Below are 19798 nucleotides of genomic sequence, written 5' to 3'. Positions count from 1 at the left end.
TATCCAGTAGCAGCTCACTTTGTTGAAGCTAACCATCCCATCTCCTCACTCAAAAAACACACGCATATACACACGCATTGCGCATGTTGGCCAACCAAGGAGAGGAGGTATTTAATACATTGACCCCTACTGTCTTAATATTGACTTTGATCTCAGGCCTTTCTTATGAACAATTAGTTTGATGAAGAAGTCTTATAAATTAATATATTCTTTCTACAGTTTATCAGCGTACAACCAATATGTTCCCCCTGTTGATGATGCTTATTATGCATTATGGATGAACCAAAAGATTACATGTAACAACATTTTATAAAAATGGAAACAATTAAATACATGTGAAATTAAATTAAACAATAATGTATGTTAATGCTAATCTTATGCTAATTTTAATGATAACAATAGGCTAATATATTCAATATGATGTAAACTATTGTCTATTAACAGTTTCACTCAATTCACTCTAATTAACCTCATAATTGTGACACAACCCTTATGATTGTCATTGTTGCACTAATTCCACTGTTTGTCTACACAACCTGGTTCAAGCATTCATGACTTTACCCTGAAGAAGGAACAGTGATGCCAAAACGTTGGTGTTTTCCTTAATAAATTACTGGGAGTTTATATATATATATATAGATTGTGCAACTCTTTGTTTTTATAGCTTACAGTGTATTCACCGTTAGTCAGCACCTCCACACTAAGTCATTTTCTCTGGGTTTGCTCCAGCTCATACTTTTTATATCACCTGAACTTAACAAATAAAATAAATAAACATGTAAAGATATTAAAGTATTTTCTTAAAAGAGTACTAACTTTACCTTCCCCTTCTACAACAAAAAACTTAAATACATGTAATATAGTCCATGAAACATTTGATTTAAATACTGTATAATTCCATTAATTCTTATGGAGGATTGCTTCTTCTGGGGAGTACCATATATAGAGACCGGTGGATTTAAAGTCTCTCATTGGCCGTTACATAGAATCAGCGATCCAGGGTTTATACACATTACTGGTACAGTCTCTCCCAATAACATTAATATGAATTTATTTCAATGTACAGGTGATTTTTCAATTGGTTGGTGTGTTGTCATGGAGTGAGGTGACGTGTGTTTGTGAGCAGATGACCACTATTTTGAGCCCGGTATGGGGACAGGGACAGTGGTGGAAGATATACTGTTAACCAAACACTGACGTCGGTTTCACATGAACATACAATGCCATGAAAAGGTTTCCCCCTTTCTGGTTCTCTATTTTGCTTCTTTTTTTACTGAATGTTATCAGATCTTCAACCAAAACCTAATATTAGATAAAGGGAACTTGAGTTTACAAATAACAAAAAAAATAGTTATAGTTATTTAATTTATTTCATTAACAAAGTTATGCAACACCCACGCCCCTGTGTGAAAAAGTCATTCCCACCTTATACTCAATAACTGGTTATGTCACCATTCCAAAACACACAATCAGGAATACATTAAAATTGATTTAATGTACCAAATTAAAAGTTTTGGAATGGCCTAGTCAAAGTCCAGACCTAATCCCAAATGAGACATTGTGACAGTTCATGCTTGAAAACCCACAAATGTCACTGAGTTAAATCAGTTCTGCATGGGAGAGTGGGACAAAATTCCTCCACAGCAACATGAGAGACTGATCAACAACTACAGGAAGCATTTGGTTGGAGTCATTTCAGCTGAAGGAGGCACAACCAGTTATTGAGTATAAGGGGGCAATTACTTTTTAAACAGGGACATTGGGTGTTGCATAACGTTGTTTAAGAAATTAATGAAATAAGTATGTAAATGTTGTGTTATTTGTTCACTCAGTTTCCATTTATCTAATATCAGATTTTGATTGAATATCTGATAACATTCAGTATCAAAAATATGCAAAATACATTTTCACAGGACTGTTTGAATCCAGACTATTAAAATACACTAAACAGGAATTAACTGTACACTTTCCTACACAATTAAAAGGCTGGAATATAGCACATCCCATAAAATATAATGACTTGTGGTTATTCCTTTATGTCTGATTCATAACTAGTTGTTGTTGAGTGGAAGACTCACCTGACATAAAGAGGCCAATGAGAAAAAACATGTTCTCAGGACAAGCCATGTAAGAAATCACACACTACTGATCACCTGAAACAGGTCAAACATTCACTTCCTGGTAGAGTAGGTCACGTGACACATACTGTATCACATTGAAACTTTAGTCCATAGTCACATAGGTTCTTCAGGTGTGAAGCTAATACATGAACTAACAGCCGTACATTGAACATTTTGAATCTCATTATTAAAATATAAAGATAAGATGTGAAGTTGTTGACACTTGCCTTACACTGATGTAAACGGTCCACGGGAGAGACTGTCACAACGAATCAATATGAAAAAACAATAAACAATACACGAAAACCCGAAACAGCCTAATACTGGTGCAAACTAGCACACGACAGACAAAAGGACAATCACCCACAAAACCCAACACCAAACAGGCTACTGAAATATGGTTCCCAATCAGAGACAATGACCAACACCTGCCTCTGATTGAGAACCATATCAGGCCAAACACAGAGACAGACAAACTAGACACACAACATAGAATGCCCACTCAGATCACACCCTGACCATACAAAACATACAAAGCAAACTATGGTCAGCGTGTGAAAGTACCCCCCCCCCCCAAGGTGCGGACTCCGGCTGCAAAATATGAACCTATTGGGGAGGGTCTGGGTGGGCATCTGTCGGTGGCGGCTCTGGTGCTGGACGTGGCCCCCACTTCACCATAGTCTTTGTCCGCCACCTTGTCCGCTTCCTTGGCCTCCTAACTACGGCGACCCGACTATATAACCCCACTGGACAGAGGGGCAGCTCAGGACAGAGGGGCAGCTCGGGACAGAGGGGCAGCTCGGGACGGAGGGGCAGCTCGGGAAGGAGGGGCAGCTCGGGAAGGAGGGACTCTTCAGACTCCGGCAGCACCGGACAGGCGGGAGACTCTGGCAACACAAGAGAGGAGGAATGCTCTGGCAGATCCTGGCTGACTGGCAGATCTGGAAGAGTCTGGCTGACTGGCGGATCTGGAAGAGTCTGGCTGACTGGCGGATCTGGAAGAGTCTGGCTGACTGGCGGATCTGGAAGAGTCTGGCTGACTGGCGGATCTGGAAGAGTCTGGCTGACTGGCGGATCTGGAAGAGTCTGGCGGATCTGGAAGAGTCTGGCTGACTGGCGGATCTGGAAGAGTCTGGCTGACTGGCGGATCTGGAAGAGTCTGGCGGATCTGGAAGAGTCTGGCGGATCTGGAAGAGTCTGGCGGATCCTGGCAGACTGGCGGCTCTGGCTGCTCCATGCTGACTGACGGCTCTGGCTGCTCCATGCAGACTGGCGGCTCTGGCTGCTCCATGCAGACTGGCGGCTCTGGCTGCTCCATGCAGACTGGCGGCTCTGGCTGCTCCATGCAGACTGGCGGCTCTGGCTGCTCCATGCTGACTGGCGGCTCTGGCTGCTCCATGCAGACTGGCGGCTCTGGCTGCTCCATGCTGACTGGCGGCTCTGGCTGCTCCATGCTGACTGGCGGCTCTGGCTGCTCCATGCTGACTGGCGGCTCTGGCTGCTCCATGCTGACTGGCGGCTCTGGCTGCTCCATGCTGACTGGCGGCTCTGGCTGCTCCATGCAGACTGGCGGCTCTGGCTGCTCCATGCAGACTGGCGGCTCTGGCTGCTCCATGCAGACTGGCGGCTCTGGCTGCTCCATGCAGACTGGCAGCTCTGGCTGCTCCATGCAGACTGGCAGCTCTGGCTGCTCTGAACAGGCAGGAGAATCTGACAGCGCTGTAGAGGAGGAAGGCTCTGGCAGCTCTGGAGAGGCGAGGCGAACTACAGGCCTGATGCGTTGTGCTGGCACTGGTGGTACTGGGCCGAGGACACGCACAGGAAGCCTGGTGCGTGGGGGAGCTGCCACTGGGGGGCTGGTGCGTGGAGGTTGTACTGGGTAGACCGGAACGTGCAGGCGCACTGGAGCTCTTGACCTGCCCAACCTTACCTGGTAATCCATCTGGCCCTGTGGAATTGTGTATATTGTGTATATAGCTTAGCATCTGCGTCATCTGACCACTTCTGTATTGAGCGAGTCACTTGTAATTCCTACTTTATTGTCAGATTTGCCAAATGGAGGCCGATGGAGAGCTTTGTACGCATCTCTGTGTGTGGAGTAAAGATGGTCGAGTTTTTTTTCCCTCTGGTTGCAGATGCAACATGCTGGTAGAAATGAGGTAAAACTGATTACTTTTTTCCTGCATTAAAGTCCCTAGCCTCTCAGAGCGCCGCCTCTGTATGAGCATTTTCTTGTTTGCTTATAGCTTTATACAGCTCTATGAGTGCGATCTTAGACAGCACAAGCTGTTATTGACACACAGACACGGACCGCCATCAGTTGTCTTACCGTAGGCAACTGTTCTGTCTTGCCGATGCATGGAAAAACCAGCCAACTGTATGTTATCCATGTCGTCATTCAGCCACGATTCGGTGAAACATAAGACTTTACAGTTTTAATGTCCCGTTGGTAGGATAGTGTTGAAAGAAGCACATCCAGTTGATTCTCCAGTGATTGTAGGTTGGCCAACAGAACGGATGGTAGAGGCAGGCTACCCACTCGACTAATTCTCACAAGACACCTCGATCTCCCTCCCCTGTATTTCCGTCTTTTCTTCATGAGAATGACAGTGATCTGTGCCTGGTCTCAGAGAAGCAGTATTTCTTCGAGCCGTACTTATTAAATAAATAAAAATTTGAAGTGAGTAAACGATGTTCTAATATCAAGAAGCTATTTCTCTTCTAATTTTCAGTCTGCTGCCTCAGTTTGTATGATGGCAATTTGCATATACTCCAGAATGTTATGAAGAGTGATCAGATGAATTGCAATTAATTGCAAAGTCCCTCTTTGCCTTCCCAAAATAAAACATTTCCACTGCATTTCAGCCCTGCCACAAAAGGACCAGCTGAAGTGATTCTCTCGTTAACATAGATGTGAGTGTTGACGAGGACAAGGTTGGAGATCACTCTGTCATGCTGATTGAGTTCGAATAACAGACTGGAAGCTTCAAAAGGAGAGTGGTGCTTGGAATCATTGTACTTCCTCTGTCAACCATGGTTACCTGCAAGGAAACACGTGCCGTCATCATTGCTTTGGACATGAAGGGCTTCACAGGCAAGGATAATGGTGCCAGTCAGATTGCACCTAAATCAACCATTTATTGGATTATCAAGAACTTCAAGGAGAGCGGTTCAATTGTTATGAAGAAGGCTTCAGGGCGCCCAAGAAAGTCCAGCAAGCGCCAGGACCGTCTCCTAAAGTTGATTCAGCTGCGGGATCGGGGCACCACCAGTACAGAGCTTGCTCAGGAATGGCAGCAGGCAGATGTGAGTGCATCTGAGTGCACAGTGAGGCAAAGACTTTTGGAGGATGGACTGGTGTCAAGAAGGGCAGCAAAGAAGCCAGCATGCCAAAGCGGATTTCAGAGGACTTGAAAAAGAAGGGTTAACACTGCAAATAATGACTCTTTGCATCAGCTTCATGTAATTGCCAATAAACGCCTTTTACACATGAAATGCTGGTAAATATACTTCAGTATTCCATAGTAACATCTGACCAAAATATCTAACGACACTTAAGCAGCAGTCTTTGTGAAAATAAATGTTTGTGTCATTCTAAAAACGTTTTGCCCCGACTGTAGTTGCTAGGCACACTGGTTTCAAGACCTGCAACACTACTGGGATTTTTCACACAACATTTTCTGGTGTGTATCAAGAATGGTCCACCCCCAAAGGAAATCCAGCCAATTTGACACAACTGTGGGAAGCATTGGAGTCAACATGGGCCAGCTTCCCTGTGGAACGCTTTCGATGTCTTGCGGTTTGGCAGGTAGCCTGGTGGTTAGAGCGTTGGATTAGTAACCGAAAGGTTGCAAGAGCAAACCCCTGAGCTGACAAGGTAAAAATCTGTCATTCTGCCCCTGAACAAGCGAATTAACCTACTGTTCCTAGGCTGTAATTGAAAATAAGAATTTGTTCTTAAATGATTTGCCTACTTTAAGAAAATAAATCTTGTAGAGTCCTTGCCCTGGTTAACTGAGACTGTTTTGAAGTCAAAAGTGGGTGAAACGTAATATTAGGAAGGTGTTCCTAATGTTCGGTGTACTCAGTACCAGGAAGTATTCATACCCCTTGACTTATTACACATTTTGTTGTGTTAATGCCTGAATAAAAAATGATAAAATATATATTTGTTTTCTCATTCATTTACACACAATAACCCATAATAACAAACTGAAAATATGTTTTAGAAATGTTTGCAGATTTATTGAAAATGAAATATAGAAATATGTCATTAACATAAGTATTCAAACTCCTGAGTCAATGCATGTTTGAATCAGTTCTGGCAGCGATTACAGCTGTGAGTCTTTCTGGGTAAGACAAGAAGAGCTATGCACACCTGGAATGTTCAACATTATTCTTTAAAAAATTCTTCAAGCTCTTTTAAATTGGTTATCGATAATTGCTAGACAGCCATTTTCAAGTCTGCCATAGATTTTCAAGCCGATCAAAACTGTAACTTGGCCACTTAGGAACAATCAATGTTGTCTTAGTAAGACACTGGTGTATATTTGGTGTTGTGTTTTAGGTTATTGTCCTGCTGAAAGGTGAATTCATCTGTGTCTTTTGAAAATCAGACTGAACCACGTTTTCCTATGATTAGCTCTATTCTATTTATATTTATAATAAAACACTTGATGACAAGCATACCCATAACTTGGTGCAGCCATCACCATGCTTGCACAAATGAAGAGTGGTACTTAGTGATATGTTGTGTTGGACATAGAGTGAATTTCTTTGCCAAATGTTTTGCCGTTTTACTTTAGTGCCTTATTGCAAACAGGATGCATGTTTTAGAATATGTTTTTCTGTACATGTTTCCTTCTTTTCACTCTGTCATTTAGGTGAGTATTATGGAGTAAGTACAATGTTGTTGATCCATCCTCAGTTTTCTCCATTCACAGCTGTTAAACTATGTAACTGTTTTAAAGTCACCATTGACCTTATGGTGAAATCAGTGGAGGCTGCTGAGAGGAAGACAACTCATAATAATGTCTGGAACGGAGCAAATGGAATGGAATCAAACACATGGAAAACATGTTGGATGTATTTGGTACCATTCCACCTGTTCTGCTCCAGCCATTACCACAAGTACGTTCTCCCCAATTAAGGTGCCACCAACCTCCTGTGGGTGAAATCCCTGTGCCGTGTTTTTCCTCTCCGGCGACTGAGTTAGGAAGGATGCCTGTATCTTTGTAGTGATTGGGTGTATTGATAAACCATCCAAAGTGTAATTAATTAACTCACTACGCTCAAAGGGGTTTTCAATGTCAGATTTAATTTCATTTTATCCATCTACCAACAGGTGCGCTTCTTTGTGAGGCAATGGAAAAGCTGGTTATATCTGTTTGAAAGTTGCTGCTTGACTGAGGGACCTTACAGATAATTGTATGTGTGGGGTACAGAGACGAGGTAGTCATTTAAAAATCATGTTAAACACTAGTATTGCACACAAAGTGAATCCATGCAACTCATGTGACAAGTTAAGGACATTTTTACTCCTGAACTTATTCAGGCTTGCCATAGAAAGGGTGTTGAATACATATTGACTTTCAGCTTTTCATTTTCATGTCTAAAAGCATAATTCCACATTGTGTGGAGAACAGTGACACAAAATCTCAATGGAATACACTTTAATGAGATGTTAAATGTTGGACCAGTAAGACCAAAAGATTTCATGGAAATTGAATGTAAAGGTTTTAATTACAGTGCAATTAATAAACAACCTGAAATGCAGTCTCAATTATTTCTTCGATTTAACACTCAACATAAAAACTGAAACAATTACTTCTAAATAGATATAAACTGAAAATAGATGTTGTTATTCTGGGAACTGCACAAAAGATGAAGATAAACAGTGACTAGAAGATGTTAACACCATTCTGCCATCATGTAGACTTCCTGCACCAACTTCCTGTCTTGTATCAGAACACTGTCTCTCCAACTAACTGTGTCGTCTCTCCTCAGTCATCATTGACTTTATATGGTCTTAAACTGCCTTCAGTGAGCTAGTTGAACTCAGCAGTTCCTCTATACTGGAACCCATTAAACAGATGCTCTGTGAACTCAACACTCAAAATAAATGGTCCAAAATAAAGAGTAGCCTGCATCATCATATCAACACTATAGTAACAGTTAAACACTTTTCATCCCAGCAAATTCTACAGATATGCAGATAATCAAAGAGCACACAATTATAAATGTAACAAAAGTACCAATAGAGAACACATACACAATGACAATACTGTACATAAAAACACTTAATACCCAATTGCAAAATACTTAACATCCACCTGTTTTATTCACTTGTGCGTAAAGCCCATCTAGGTTGTTAAGAGGTGGTTCCTGAGCCCCTCTCCCAGTCACGTTGACTTCAGCGTACTCACTCTCCTGTCCCTGGACCCTGTCCTGGGCTGCAGCTGGGGTCTCTTTGGTCTGTAGTTTGGAGAAGTCTATGTCACCATAGTGGATCTCTTCAGGCTGGTCTTCTGCAGGTTCCTCTGGTTCCTCTCCGGCTGTGGCCTGGTTAGTACACACTGTCCCAACCGGGGAGTTCTGTGGAGAGAACACAGACAGAGGAACAGGTGTAAAGCTCTAAGCTCAGTAATGTGTAAAACTAAGGTCAGCAGGTTACACAACACATACTGAGGGGATGTCAATGAAAATGTAAACACATAAAGACAGTAAACACTGTCAAAGTCCAACAGCCATTCTGTTATCATTCCATGTCATTACAGGATGTGGCATTGCTTTCGATGTGGTCATCTCCTCCTAAACTTGCTCTGAAATTATGTTAACCTCATGGCTTTAAATAGTTTCAGCAATAATTCATTACTTCCTTAGATTCACTTTGTAGATGGTTTTGTAAGTTGAGCCTTATTCCCACCTGTCCCTGTGGACTGTCTGTCCTTTCAAGTCCATCGTGGAGCCTCGAGTTTCTCCTCCTGGAAGACATTTACAAAGGTATTCTGAATGCACTGAGAGGGTTTCCATATGCAAAAGCACAAACACAGCAGAAATAAAATTGTTTTGCGTTGATGCCAGGAATAGTTCTTACCATACAAAAAGACTGATCAGGCTGATAAGCAAAATGACCCCCAGAGTTCCTGCTGCAACCCCCAGAAACAGAAACCAACCCCTGAGGTTTTTGACTCTTCTTGCCCTGAAAATAAAGCACATATTATGGTCAATTCTCACAAAAAGATCTCTCAAGTACACTACATGACCAAAAGTATGTGGACACCTGCTCGTCGAACATCTCATTCCAAAATCATGGGCATTAATATGGAATATAGAATGTCATTGTATGCTGTAGCGTTAAGAATTCCCTTCACTGGAACTAAGGGGCCCAGCCCAAACCATGAAAAACAGCCCCAGACCATTATTCCTTATCCACCAAACTTTACAGTTGGCACTATGCTTTGGGGCAGGTAGTGTTCACCTGAAATCCGTCAAAACCCAGATTCGTCCGCCGGACTGCCAGATGGTGAATCGTATATTCAACATGCCAGAGAACAGATTTCCACTTCTCCAGAGTCCAATGGCAGTGAGCTTTACACCACTGCAGCTGATTCTTGGCACTGCACATTGTGATCTTAGGCTTGTGTGCGGCTGTTCCGGCCATGGAAACCCATTTCATGAAGCCCTCATCAAACAGTTCTGGTGCTGCCATTGCTTCCAAAGGCAGTTTGGAACACGGTATTGAATGTTGCAGTCCGACTGCCAATGTTTGTCTACAGAGATTGCATGGCCGTGTGCTCGATTTTAAACACGTCAGCAAAACATGTGAGGATTTAATAGCTGAATCCACGCATTTGAAGGGGTGTCCACATACTTTTGAATATATATTGTATATCTAACCTAAGATTGTGCCCTACGTGCCCATTTTACCTTTTATAGCCAGCTGCACTTCATTCGACTTCCCACAGCCGTGACTGTTTCTTCCTTCACAGTAGTACAGTCCTCCATTATCAGATGTCACATTGAGGGTGTAACTCTGTCCATATGTTACCTCTGTTGTTTTACCCCCACTGATCTTGAACCAGGTGAAGTTTGTCACAGGAGGGTTGGCTGTACTGCTGCAGGTCAGATTCACACAGCTGCCCACTAATACTGGATCAGCTGGACTGATGGAGGCCAAGGTGTCCTTAGGAGAGACTGAGGGAGAGGGGTTCATTTACAATGTATCTGGATATGGTATATTGAATAGTCTCATCAAAACCACTCTAATACAATCATCAGTGAAACATGATAGAATGATCTATTCTTCAGGAACCGGTGACTAAATCTTACATGAAACGTTAAGCATCATGTTATGTTCAGCTGTCTTGTTGCTTGTCCCTACTGGGTAGACTGCAGTACAAGTGATGTTCTTCTCATGATGAAGGTATGACGGAGTGAAGGTCACCGTGGAGAGAACTGATTTGGTTTGGTCTGGATTCTCCTGCAGTTGGTTCTCAGTTGTGAACTGTGTTGGGAGAGTCCATGTCAGCTCAGGGGGGTGTTCGGGACAGGGAGCAACAGCTGAGCAGTTCAAACTGACAGGGGTCCCTTCCTTCACCTCACCTGAGACAGTAAGGATGGGACTGGAAGGCAAATCTGTAATACATTGTAGATAAATATATTTTACACTAATAGTTAAACTGTCCACTTGTTCTTCTCTTATCTTTGATGCAAGGAATCTAAACTGGGAAATACATTTTTGGTTAAAAGATAAATTGTCTCTTACCACTGACAACTATATTAACAGACTTTTCAGGATCTGTTGCACGGTATGGTTGACTCTCAATCCTGAAGAAGTATTTATTAGTGTAATTGGTGGTTACATTGAAGAAGACTGTGGTGCAGTTCTTCTGGGACATGTTTCCAGTTATCTTCCCTTGATATCTGATGAACGTCTCACTGCTGTTAAATATCACATTGTCCGGATGCTCACCAAAGTTTGAGTTTCCTTTAATCCACACTCCAGAGGTTAGTATTGTGCTGTTAAATGTATACTTGTTTTGGTCAGGAATATCAAATGAACATGGGATTTGCACACAGGAGCCAGTCAGTACATCCAGTTTATCTGGCATTGTGGTGATCAAATGTCGTTCACCAAAACAGGCCAGAACACCTGCAACATAAAGGACAACATCAGGGAGGTAATATGATCTTTTAAGTAGTCACTCTCTCTCTCTGCAGCAAAAAATATGAACTCCTTTCAATGTACAGGTGATTCCTGATGTCACAACTCCAAGCCCTAAACTGGATCATGAACATATCTGGAGCACAATGTTTGAATCCAGACGATTAAACTATGCTTTTCTATACATTGAGACAGATGGGAATACAGCTCATAGTATGAAACATCATCCCTTGTACTTCCTCTGTCTGATTCATAACTAATTGTTGCTGTGTGTAAGACTCACCTGATATAAAGAGGACAATGAGAAAAAGCATGTTCTCAGGACAAGCCATGTGAGAACTCACACACTACTGATCACCTGAAACAGTACAAACATACACACATTTAGTAACTCAACACACTGCCCCTCCTTACCTTCAGGCTCAAACCCAACACCCGAGCACTCCATTCTCCCACCCCTACAGGAGGGCAGCTCCCGCTCAGGCTGTCCAAGCTCTTTTCTGTCCTGGCACCCCAATGCTGGAACCAGCTTCCCCCTGGAGCTACCTGCCCATATTGCGATAACATCAGAAACCCTACCCCTTCGGGGCATTTTAAATAATCCCACAGCACCCCCCCCCCTTCACATTTCACAACCTGACCTCAAAAAGCCTTTGTGAACTAACATCCCACTTGACCCCCCCCACACACACATAGGTCTGACTTTGCTGATACCTGCTTGAGTGTACTTACTATGAATATACCTGATTATCACCTGACTATCATAAGATGAATGCACCAACTGTATGTCGTTCTGGATAAGTGTCTCTGCTAAATCACTTAAATGTATTACATTGAACCTTAATGCGTACAGTGCATTCGGAAATGATTCAGACCTCTTGACTTTTCTCCCCTCGTTATGTTGTTTGAAAATGGATGAAATTGTTCTCTCTCCTCAATCTACACACAATACCCCATAATAACAAAAAAAAAAACCATTTTTTAGAAATGATTTGTCATTATGGGGTATTGTGTGTGGATGGATAAGGAACAATATTTGAATGTGTTTTACAATGAGACTAAAGTAACAAAATGTGGGAAAAGGAAAGGGGTCTGAATACTTTCTGAACGCAGTGTATGGCTTTCTGTTGTGAAGCTATAACATGAACCAACAGCAGCAGCATTTCAAATCATTACCAGTAATAACAGTTCAGTGAGTCTTAACATTACAATGAAAAGATAGTGAAGAAGTCGACACTTGCCTTACGATCTTGAAAAGCGATCACAGAAAAGGAGATGATCACACCCATAGTGAGTTCTGACAAACTGAAGTGTTGCAATTCAAGTTGGACAATGGCATGTGATGTACTTCCTATTCCTTATAAGTGAACAAAATTATTTGCATTTTCAAAAGAAGTAGTATAATTTTCTAATTATATACAGTCAAAAGCTTAGACACGCCTACTCAAGGGTTCTCTCTTTTACTATTGTCTCCATTGTAGAATATTGAAAACATCAAAATTATGAAATAACACATATGGAATCATGTAGTAACCAAAAGTGTTAAACAAATCAAAATATATTTTATATTTGAGATTCTTCAAATTAGCCACCCTTTGCCTTGATGACAGCCTTGCACTCTTGGTATTCTCTCAACCAGCTTCATGAGGTAGTCACCTGGAATGCATTTCAATTAACAGGTGTGCCTTGTTAAAAGTTAATTTGTGGAATTTCTTTCCTTCTTAATGCGTTTCAGCCAATCAGTTGTGTTGTGACAAGGTAGGGATGGTATACAGAAGATGGTCTTTCACCAAATAGGGCAAAGCCCATCATCTTCTTTTCTTCCAATTTTGAATTGAACCTTTATTTAAATTGGCAAGTCAGTTAAGAACAAACTATTATTTACAATTACTGCCTACCCCGGCCAAAGCTGGGCCAATTGTGCGCCGCCATATGAGACTTCCAATCACGGCCGGACGTGAAACAGCCTGGAATCAATATACCATCACTTGTACTGCAGTCTACCCAGTAGGGACAAGCAACAAGAGAGCTGAACATAACATGATAACAAGTTGTAGTAACATCTCAAGGATGATCAATGGAAACAGGATGCACCTCAATTTCGAGTCTCATAGCAAACAGTCTGAATACTTGTGTAAATAAGGTATTTCTGTTTATAAATATGCAAACATTTCTAAAAACCTGTTTTCGCTTTGTCATTATGGTGTAGTGTGTGTAGATTGAGGGGGGGGGGAGTATTTAATCCATTTTAGAATAAGGCTGTAATGTAACAAAATGTGGAAAAAGTCAAGGGGTCTGAATACTTTCTGAATGCACTGTGTGTGTGTATATAGAGAGAAAAAAGGACAGTATTAATTTAACATGATCCTTTTAAAGTCTACACAAGAACAGAAATGTGCTATAAAAACATTTCCCCTTTCTAATGACTATATTCAAGCACATTTTGTTTGTCATATTGATAATGCAACAAAGCTTCAGCAAGAGGCATCTCCCTCTCCCCTCGCTCTGACTTGAATGGGAATGCATGTTACATTTAATTTGTTATAAAAATAATTCTAATTCAAGCCGAAATCCATTTTTTTATATATTTTATTCAAAAGAATAAACATTCATAAAACTTGCCTAGTTCAACATGAAAAACAGACTTGCTCAGACGCACTATAATTGAAGTAATTGCAGCAAAGTGATTCATACACTCGTGCACCAACTTCTGCTATACTTGCTTCACTTCCTGTTTGTAGTCTATTTGCCCTTCTTAAATTTGCCTGGGGTTGCACCGGTCTTCTGTTTCTTCTTGTTGGATCCCTTTGTCTCAGGTTCCTAAACAAGGAGGAAGTAGAGGATTATTTTAACATGGATACAGTATGGTCAAGAGACTTTCATGTTGTTGTTTCTCTCTCAAGACAATCTGTAATAGAACAAACTGTCAACCATTTAGATTGTTCAGGTTTCTAGCTCCACTTCTCTCCCTCTGTGTGCCATGCTGTCAAGTATGTGATGTAGTGACCTAAGCACCTTGCGTTTTGATGACAGAGACCCGGTGATGGTGAAGAAGGTGTCCAGTCGTCCCTGTGTGCTGCCCTGTCGGCTCTTCAGAATCTTCTTACAGCCGTTCTTGATGCGGTCCTCACTGAAAACACATCACACACACACACACACCTGAAAGGATGAGTCACAAACTTCATCACTCACACATGCATGCATAGATTCACATTGTGATATTGTTGTATTGAACATGTTGTGTTGTGGATGTGTGGTGGTGTAGAGATGTTATATGATGTACTGTTTAATCTTTAGTTCATTCAGTACAAACGTAGTTCACTGGTTTTACATATAATGTGGGTGCTTTGGTGTGTTTGGACCCCAGGAAGAGTAGCTTAAGGGGATCCATGATAAATTGAAATACAAGATACCAACCATGGCATAACATGTGGATGTGGTGTGAAATTGGTGTGGCAGGTAGCCTAGCGGTTAAGAGCGTTGGGCCAATAACCGAAAGGTCACTGGTTCGAATCCCTGAGCCAACTAGGTGACAAATCTGTTGATGTGTCCTTGAGCAAGGCTCTTAACTGCTCCTGTAAGTCCCTCTGGATAATAGTGTCTGCTAAAATGTAAATGTTAACATTTAAAACAGTGAAAAGGCAGCAGAGCACTGCACCACTTAGAATAGGTGATTGATTTAGAACACAGAAGTGTGACTGAAGCATCTATTCCACTATTTACACCATTTGGGGCAAATCCCAACTTCCACTTTAGTTGAATTTCCTCTTCGTCATGCGATGACATCAAATGGGAGAATTTAGGACTCGCCGCTGCCATTCTAAACTCACATAAATCATTAGGTAAAGAGTATTAAAGTTCTGTTTGACACAGGTGTTACTTTTATGCCATGTAAAAACATATATATATTTTTAAGGGGCCAATAATGTTCATTGCTCAGACTATCTGTCACCTGAACTGTTTCTCTGCACACATGAACTGGATGAGGGCATCCTCGTTAGGCTCGCTCCACTTGAGGTCTATGGTGGAGCAGTCCACCACGTCAGGCTGCAGGAACAGCCCTCTGGCTTCCTTATACAGCCAGTCCTCTGGGGCAGGGTGCTTCTGCAAGGGGCCAAGGAGACAGACACTCACAGACTGACTTCTGGGACAGGGATAACTGCTGCATCGTTGTTTTGAACTTAAACTAAAGACTGTTAGTTATGTGGGGGTATCCTGAATGTCTGCACTGAAGAGGAGCAATGGAGAATGTAATACAGTGAACACTGCTTAGCTACGGACAGTCAGTAGAGCAGTACTCACAGACGGGTCGATGTTCTCCAGAATCTCCTCGATGGAGCCGTGTTGTCTGATCAAGTCAATGGCTCTCTTGGGCCCGATTCCCTTGATAGTACCACAGTAGTCACAGCCCAGCAGTATGCACAGGTCTATGAACTGAGACAGAGAGGCGAGAGAGGGGAAGAGTGAGTGTGGCGGAGGTAGAGGACTACACAGTTACAAACAAAAAGGTCACGGTCTGATGTCACAACATGACATTATACTGACAGTTCTTGACCACAGAAGACGAGTATGTGTGGAGATACCTGCTCATGGGTCAGATTAATGTCCTGCAGAAGGCGACTGAACAGGAACTCTTGGATAGGAAGCTTTCTAGGATAGAGGAACATAACTGTTATAAAACTTAACAAAAATATGAATATCTAACACACATCAAATACAATAACATACACCGCTTTTTCTACTGTTAAAATAGGACCACAAATTATATGGCTGTGATGCTGCAAATACTGTATAATGGGATGAAAAGACAGGTAATGTTTAAGGTAGTATAGGAAGTGCAGTAGTACTTGGCTTCGCTGGCAGTGAGGTGCCTTAGTAGGACCCCTGTTCCAAAAGTCAGACCGTCCATATCCTCTGTTGCAGTGGCAAACACCTTCCCAGCTTTAACCAGAGCAGCGCAGCTCGCCTCAGCCTCACACGGAGCCTAGATGGTGAGATGGGAGATTGTATCTTCACTATCAAAACAGAACAAATTAACGAACCAAAACAGAAATACTATCAGATCCCCCAAATGGGCACATTTATGCCGACACATGTACGCAAGCCAGGTAGCCTATAGGCCTACTTCTAAGCGTAATCGGGTGCATGTCCTTACTCAACATTGACAGGAACGCTCCAAACAAAAGACAATGACTAAATTGAATTGACAAAACTCTTAAAGGGAATGACATAAACCTTTAATTGTTTCTCACGAGTGTTGCATAGGTTGTCCACTGTGCAAACAATGTGTCCTCTCTGACAACGAGAATGGTAAAAGGAATAATAATATATTGAATGCATTAAACAGAAATGACCGAAACCAAACAAACACTGTAGATTAAAAATTATAGGAAGTAACAGTAAATGTAACTGGGGATAACCATATCTACACGTACATACACTACCTCAATCAGCATGTCTAACCTCACTGCCAGCGAAGTCTGTATGTAGCCTCGCTACTTTTATAGCCTCGCTACTGTATATAGCCTGTCTTTTTACTGTTTTATTTCTTGACCTACCTATTGTTCACCTAATACCTTTTTTTGCACTATTGGTTAGAGCCTGTAAGTAAGCATTTCACTGTTGTATTCGGCGCACGTGAAACTTTGATATATGTATATGGGGAATAGACAAACTAGCAATCAAACACTAACAATCAAACGCAAACAATTCACACAATGCAGTTATGAAACAATGAATGTGCACAAATTGGCGGGAGAGAGCACATTCTGGAGACAGAAGTACATTGTGCATCTGGGTGCCGCATGGTCAATCTGACGTCTGCACCTTTACGGTGATGCGGCCTCTGCAAAAGTCAGAGCATTGCTGTTGTGAAGGAAGTTGTGAAGGAAGTGAGTTTGTGTTTAATCAGGATGTACCGTCAACCAATCATGTCAATGCGGAGCGATACAGAACCCTCCGCATTGTTACAACATTTGGGAGGCGCATGGCATTGCTGCACAGTTTGATTTGGCCTCTGCATGTCCGTGGAGGCTCCACAGTTGCGTCACACCCTCCACCACATTTTCAGATCAAGCATAAATTGGCTTTTAGTCTAGGATTCCGCAATGGATTAATTCGCCGAGACGGCGTATGCACGACAGAAAAAAAATCTTTATGGACATAGGTATACCTAACTACATTCACATAACATTCAACTGTTTATGATTGGCTAAGCAAAGGAACTAAACAGAGATTTAAACAAACCTCGATGTATGGCACCCCCATCAGGGTGAGCAGCTTCTTGCATTCGTCGTTGTGTTGCCGGGTGACTTTCACCAGACGTTTACTGAACTTATCAATGTTCTCCTGCTCCCCTAGTGGTGAATATGAAAATAGGTTGTCACTACACAATTCCATGGTGTAATTTCTGTTTGCATGCAAACATGAAGTAAATCAATGTCAGTTTGCAGTGGGTGACTTGCTCTACCTGCTTCCTGTGCCTGGGCCAGCAGTTTCTCAGCTTCAGCCCTCCTCTCTCCTCTCTTCTCCAGCTAGAACCAGAGAGAGAAAGAGCGAGAGAGAGCGAGCAAGCGAGTTAGATTGTTCAATATTTGAGTAAACGCATGTAGACTAACCTTTCATCATACTCTCATTGATGCAGAGTAAGTTCAAATGAATTTTATTCTACATTGTAAAGGGATGGTTAGAAAAATGTGTTTTTATCAAAAAGTTTAACAGTGGAGGCTTGTCCAGTCCACACTGACTCATAGAGGCTAATGTGACCTCAGCCTGTCTCACCTCTCCTGACTTCAGCTGTGGGGGCTTGCCATCAAACACATAGACAGGCTTGATGCCGTGCTCCAGCATGCGGATAGTCCGGTAGAACATGCCCATGAGATGGCTGAGGATGTAAGAAAATTCACGTGACAAAACTGACTTGAAACTTGAAAATATCACATTAGAACGGGTTAGAAGAATACATAACGTATATTAATTCACTATTATTAACGTTATATCTCACACATGCACGAGTAGCTCTACAGGCATGCGGGAACATGTAGCTAGTTAGCTACCTTGTGGTCTCTCCATCCTCGTTTTGTAGCACATTACCATCCTGTCTGACAGCGACAAGGAACTGATACATACACATGGAGGCGTCTATTGCGATCTTCCGCCCTAAAGTAGTCAAGAGAACATTGCTATGGCGTGATACACCCCTGCATGACGAGAAAGCTTGGACGGCAACAACAACAAAAAATAACAGTAATGTTAGGTGGTTACCAAAGTAGTTCTTGATGTCTTGTTCTTTTATAGCAGATGGTGCCTGGTCTGCAATCAACTTTGCAAGCCCGTGAATTCCCATGGTGGAATGTGCTCTGCAAAACAATGAATGCGATAGTTAGCTGACTGAGAGCAAATTAGCTAACGTTAGCAACTAGCTAGCTATGCATTGTGTACATGAAAGACTGCTAGTGTCCTCCTCACGCTCAATTATGATATTTAACTTGGTGCTGCATGATGCTATTTTAATGTAGATATGTTATGCAATATTAGACGTTAATCAACTACCGACGTATAATGACTAACATGCGAAGAAACCGTTGTTTACCTGCGACTCACCGAATGTTCTCGTCGTGATACTTCCCGGAGTCCACTGCTTCGGGCGCGAAGACAATGCCTCAATTTCGCGCGAAATCCAAATCCAGGCATTACAAGTCGAGGGTTCGAATCGTTTCGGGTACAACGCCATTAAACAATCCTTCATCGATTGACCGATAACCGATTAATATGCCTGTGTCTTTGAAAGAAAGTTAATAATCATATTTGATTGGTTAGCGAGATTAAGTGCACTCCATTCGAGAGTAATATCAGTTATTTAATAAACACCGGCGAAGAGAAAAGCTTTTTTGTTTGTTTTGTAAAGGACTGCAACGCAGATCTTGTATTCGTTCAAAAACACATTCATGCAAAGAGGACTATAATTATTGGAAAAATCAGTGGGGCATTGTAATTTTTTGGGCACACGGGACTAATCATTCAACTGGGATTGCAATTTTAGGACACAATTCCAAAGATATTTGGTTGTTTACTCAAATGGATTCCAATGGACATTGGCTAGTAGCGGTCATCAACCACATGGACAGATTATTTGTGTTGTGTAATGTATATGGATACTGTTCTAGTCCTCCAAATAACTTACTTCTAGAGGAGATTGAAGAAACTCTTAAAAGTCTTTTGAGAAAATATCCGTCCAGTCAGATTATAGCTGGTTGAGATTTTAATATGGTTTATTCTAATGAGACTGATAGATTGCCTCATAGGCCTAACATTGGTGTGAACAAGTTCGTGAATTTCTGTCAAAACCCGGACTTAATTGACATATGGAGAGTTAAAAACCCTGGAGAGAGACGATACACATGAAGTAATAGAGATTGTTCTCTACAATCAAGAATTGATTTGTGGGTGATAACCTCGAAAAAGTCTTGAGCCCAACACTGTAGAGGTAAAAATATTGCCTGCAGTCCTGACG

The 19798-nt window shown here is 41.9% G+C and overlaps 2 protein-coding genes across 6 annotated transcripts in view; both read right to left on the bottom strand.

Moving 5' to 3' along the window:
- LOC135522911 (B-cell receptor CD22-like) overlaps positions 1-13087 on the bottom strand; it is a 43112-nt gene extending 30025 nt beyond the window's left edge. The window contains exons 1-5 of one of the 3 annotated variants that reach the window (XM_064949606.1): positions 12528-13087; positions 11570-11644; positions 10888-11274; positions 10452-10757; positions 10050-10316 (exon numbers count right to left, since the gene is read on the bottom strand). In XM_064949606.1, coding sequence (XP_064805678.1) covers positions 10050-10316; positions 10452-10757; positions 10888-11274; positions 11570-11618 — 1009 coding nt within the window. In that variant the 5' untranslated portion in view covers positions 11619-11644; positions 12528-13087. Of the gene's footprint in view, positions 1-10049; positions 10317-10451; positions 10758-10887; positions 11275-11569; positions 11645-11700; positions 11840-12527 lie in introns of those variants that run through there. The other 2 variants (XM_064949604.1, XM_064949605.1) reach the window with 2 other exon arrangements.
- Positions 13088-13857: 770 nt separating this feature from the next.
- Positions 13858-18996, bottom strand: LOC135522910 (flap endonuclease 1). 3 transcript variants are annotated; one of them, XM_064949601.1, is made up of 12 exons: positions 18878-18983; positions 18550-18644; positions 18342-18444; positions 18067-18169; positions 17756-17819; positions 17533-17642; positions 16134-16270; positions 15870-15936; positions 15589-15720; positions 15239-15390; positions 14302-14416; positions 13858-14106 (listed from the first exon to the last, which is right to left on the bottom strand). In XM_064949601.1, the coding sequence occupies exons 1-12, from the start codon at positions 18976-18978 to the stop codon at positions 14029-14031; spliced, it is 1257 nt and encodes a 418-aa protein (XP_064805673.1). In that variant the 5' UTR covers positions 18979-18983; the 3' UTR covers positions 13858-14028. The 3 variants fall into 3 exon arrangements, with proteins under 3 accessions (XP_064805673.1, XP_064805674.1, XP_064805675.1); XM_064949602.1 differs by having other exon boundaries at positions 18889-18964; XM_064949603.1 differs by lacking the exon at positions 18342-18444 and having other exon boundaries at positions 18889-18996.
- Between the last annotated feature and the right edge of the window lie 802 nt (positions 18997-19798).

Source organism: Oncorhynchus masou, chromosome 30, assembly GCF_036934945.1.
Source record: "Oncorhynchus masou masou isolate Uvic2021 chromosome 30, UVic_Omas_1.1, whole genome shotgun sequence".
Lineage (NCBI taxonomy): Eukaryota > Metazoa > Chordata > Actinopteri > Salmoniformes > Salmonidae > Oncorhynchus > Oncorhynchus masou.
Note: the sequence above shows the minus strand (reverse complement) of the source record. Positions and strands in the feature narration are given on the sequence as shown.

Excerpts from the sequence above, each read along its gene's own strand:
- LOC135522910 (XM_064949601.1), bottom strand. The coding sequence starts at position 18,978 with ATGCCTGGATTTGGATTTCGCGCGAAATTGAGGCATTGTCTTCGCGCC. Across the intron at positions 18,445-18,549 it reads AGACATCAAGAACTACTTTG|GGCGGAAGATCGCAATAGAC; the intron begins GTAACCACCTAA and ends TGACTACTTTAG. Across the intron at positions 15,721-15,869 it reads TTAATCTGACCCATGAGCAG|TTCATAGACCTGTGCATACT; the intron begins GTATCTCCACAC and ends TCTCTGTCTCAG.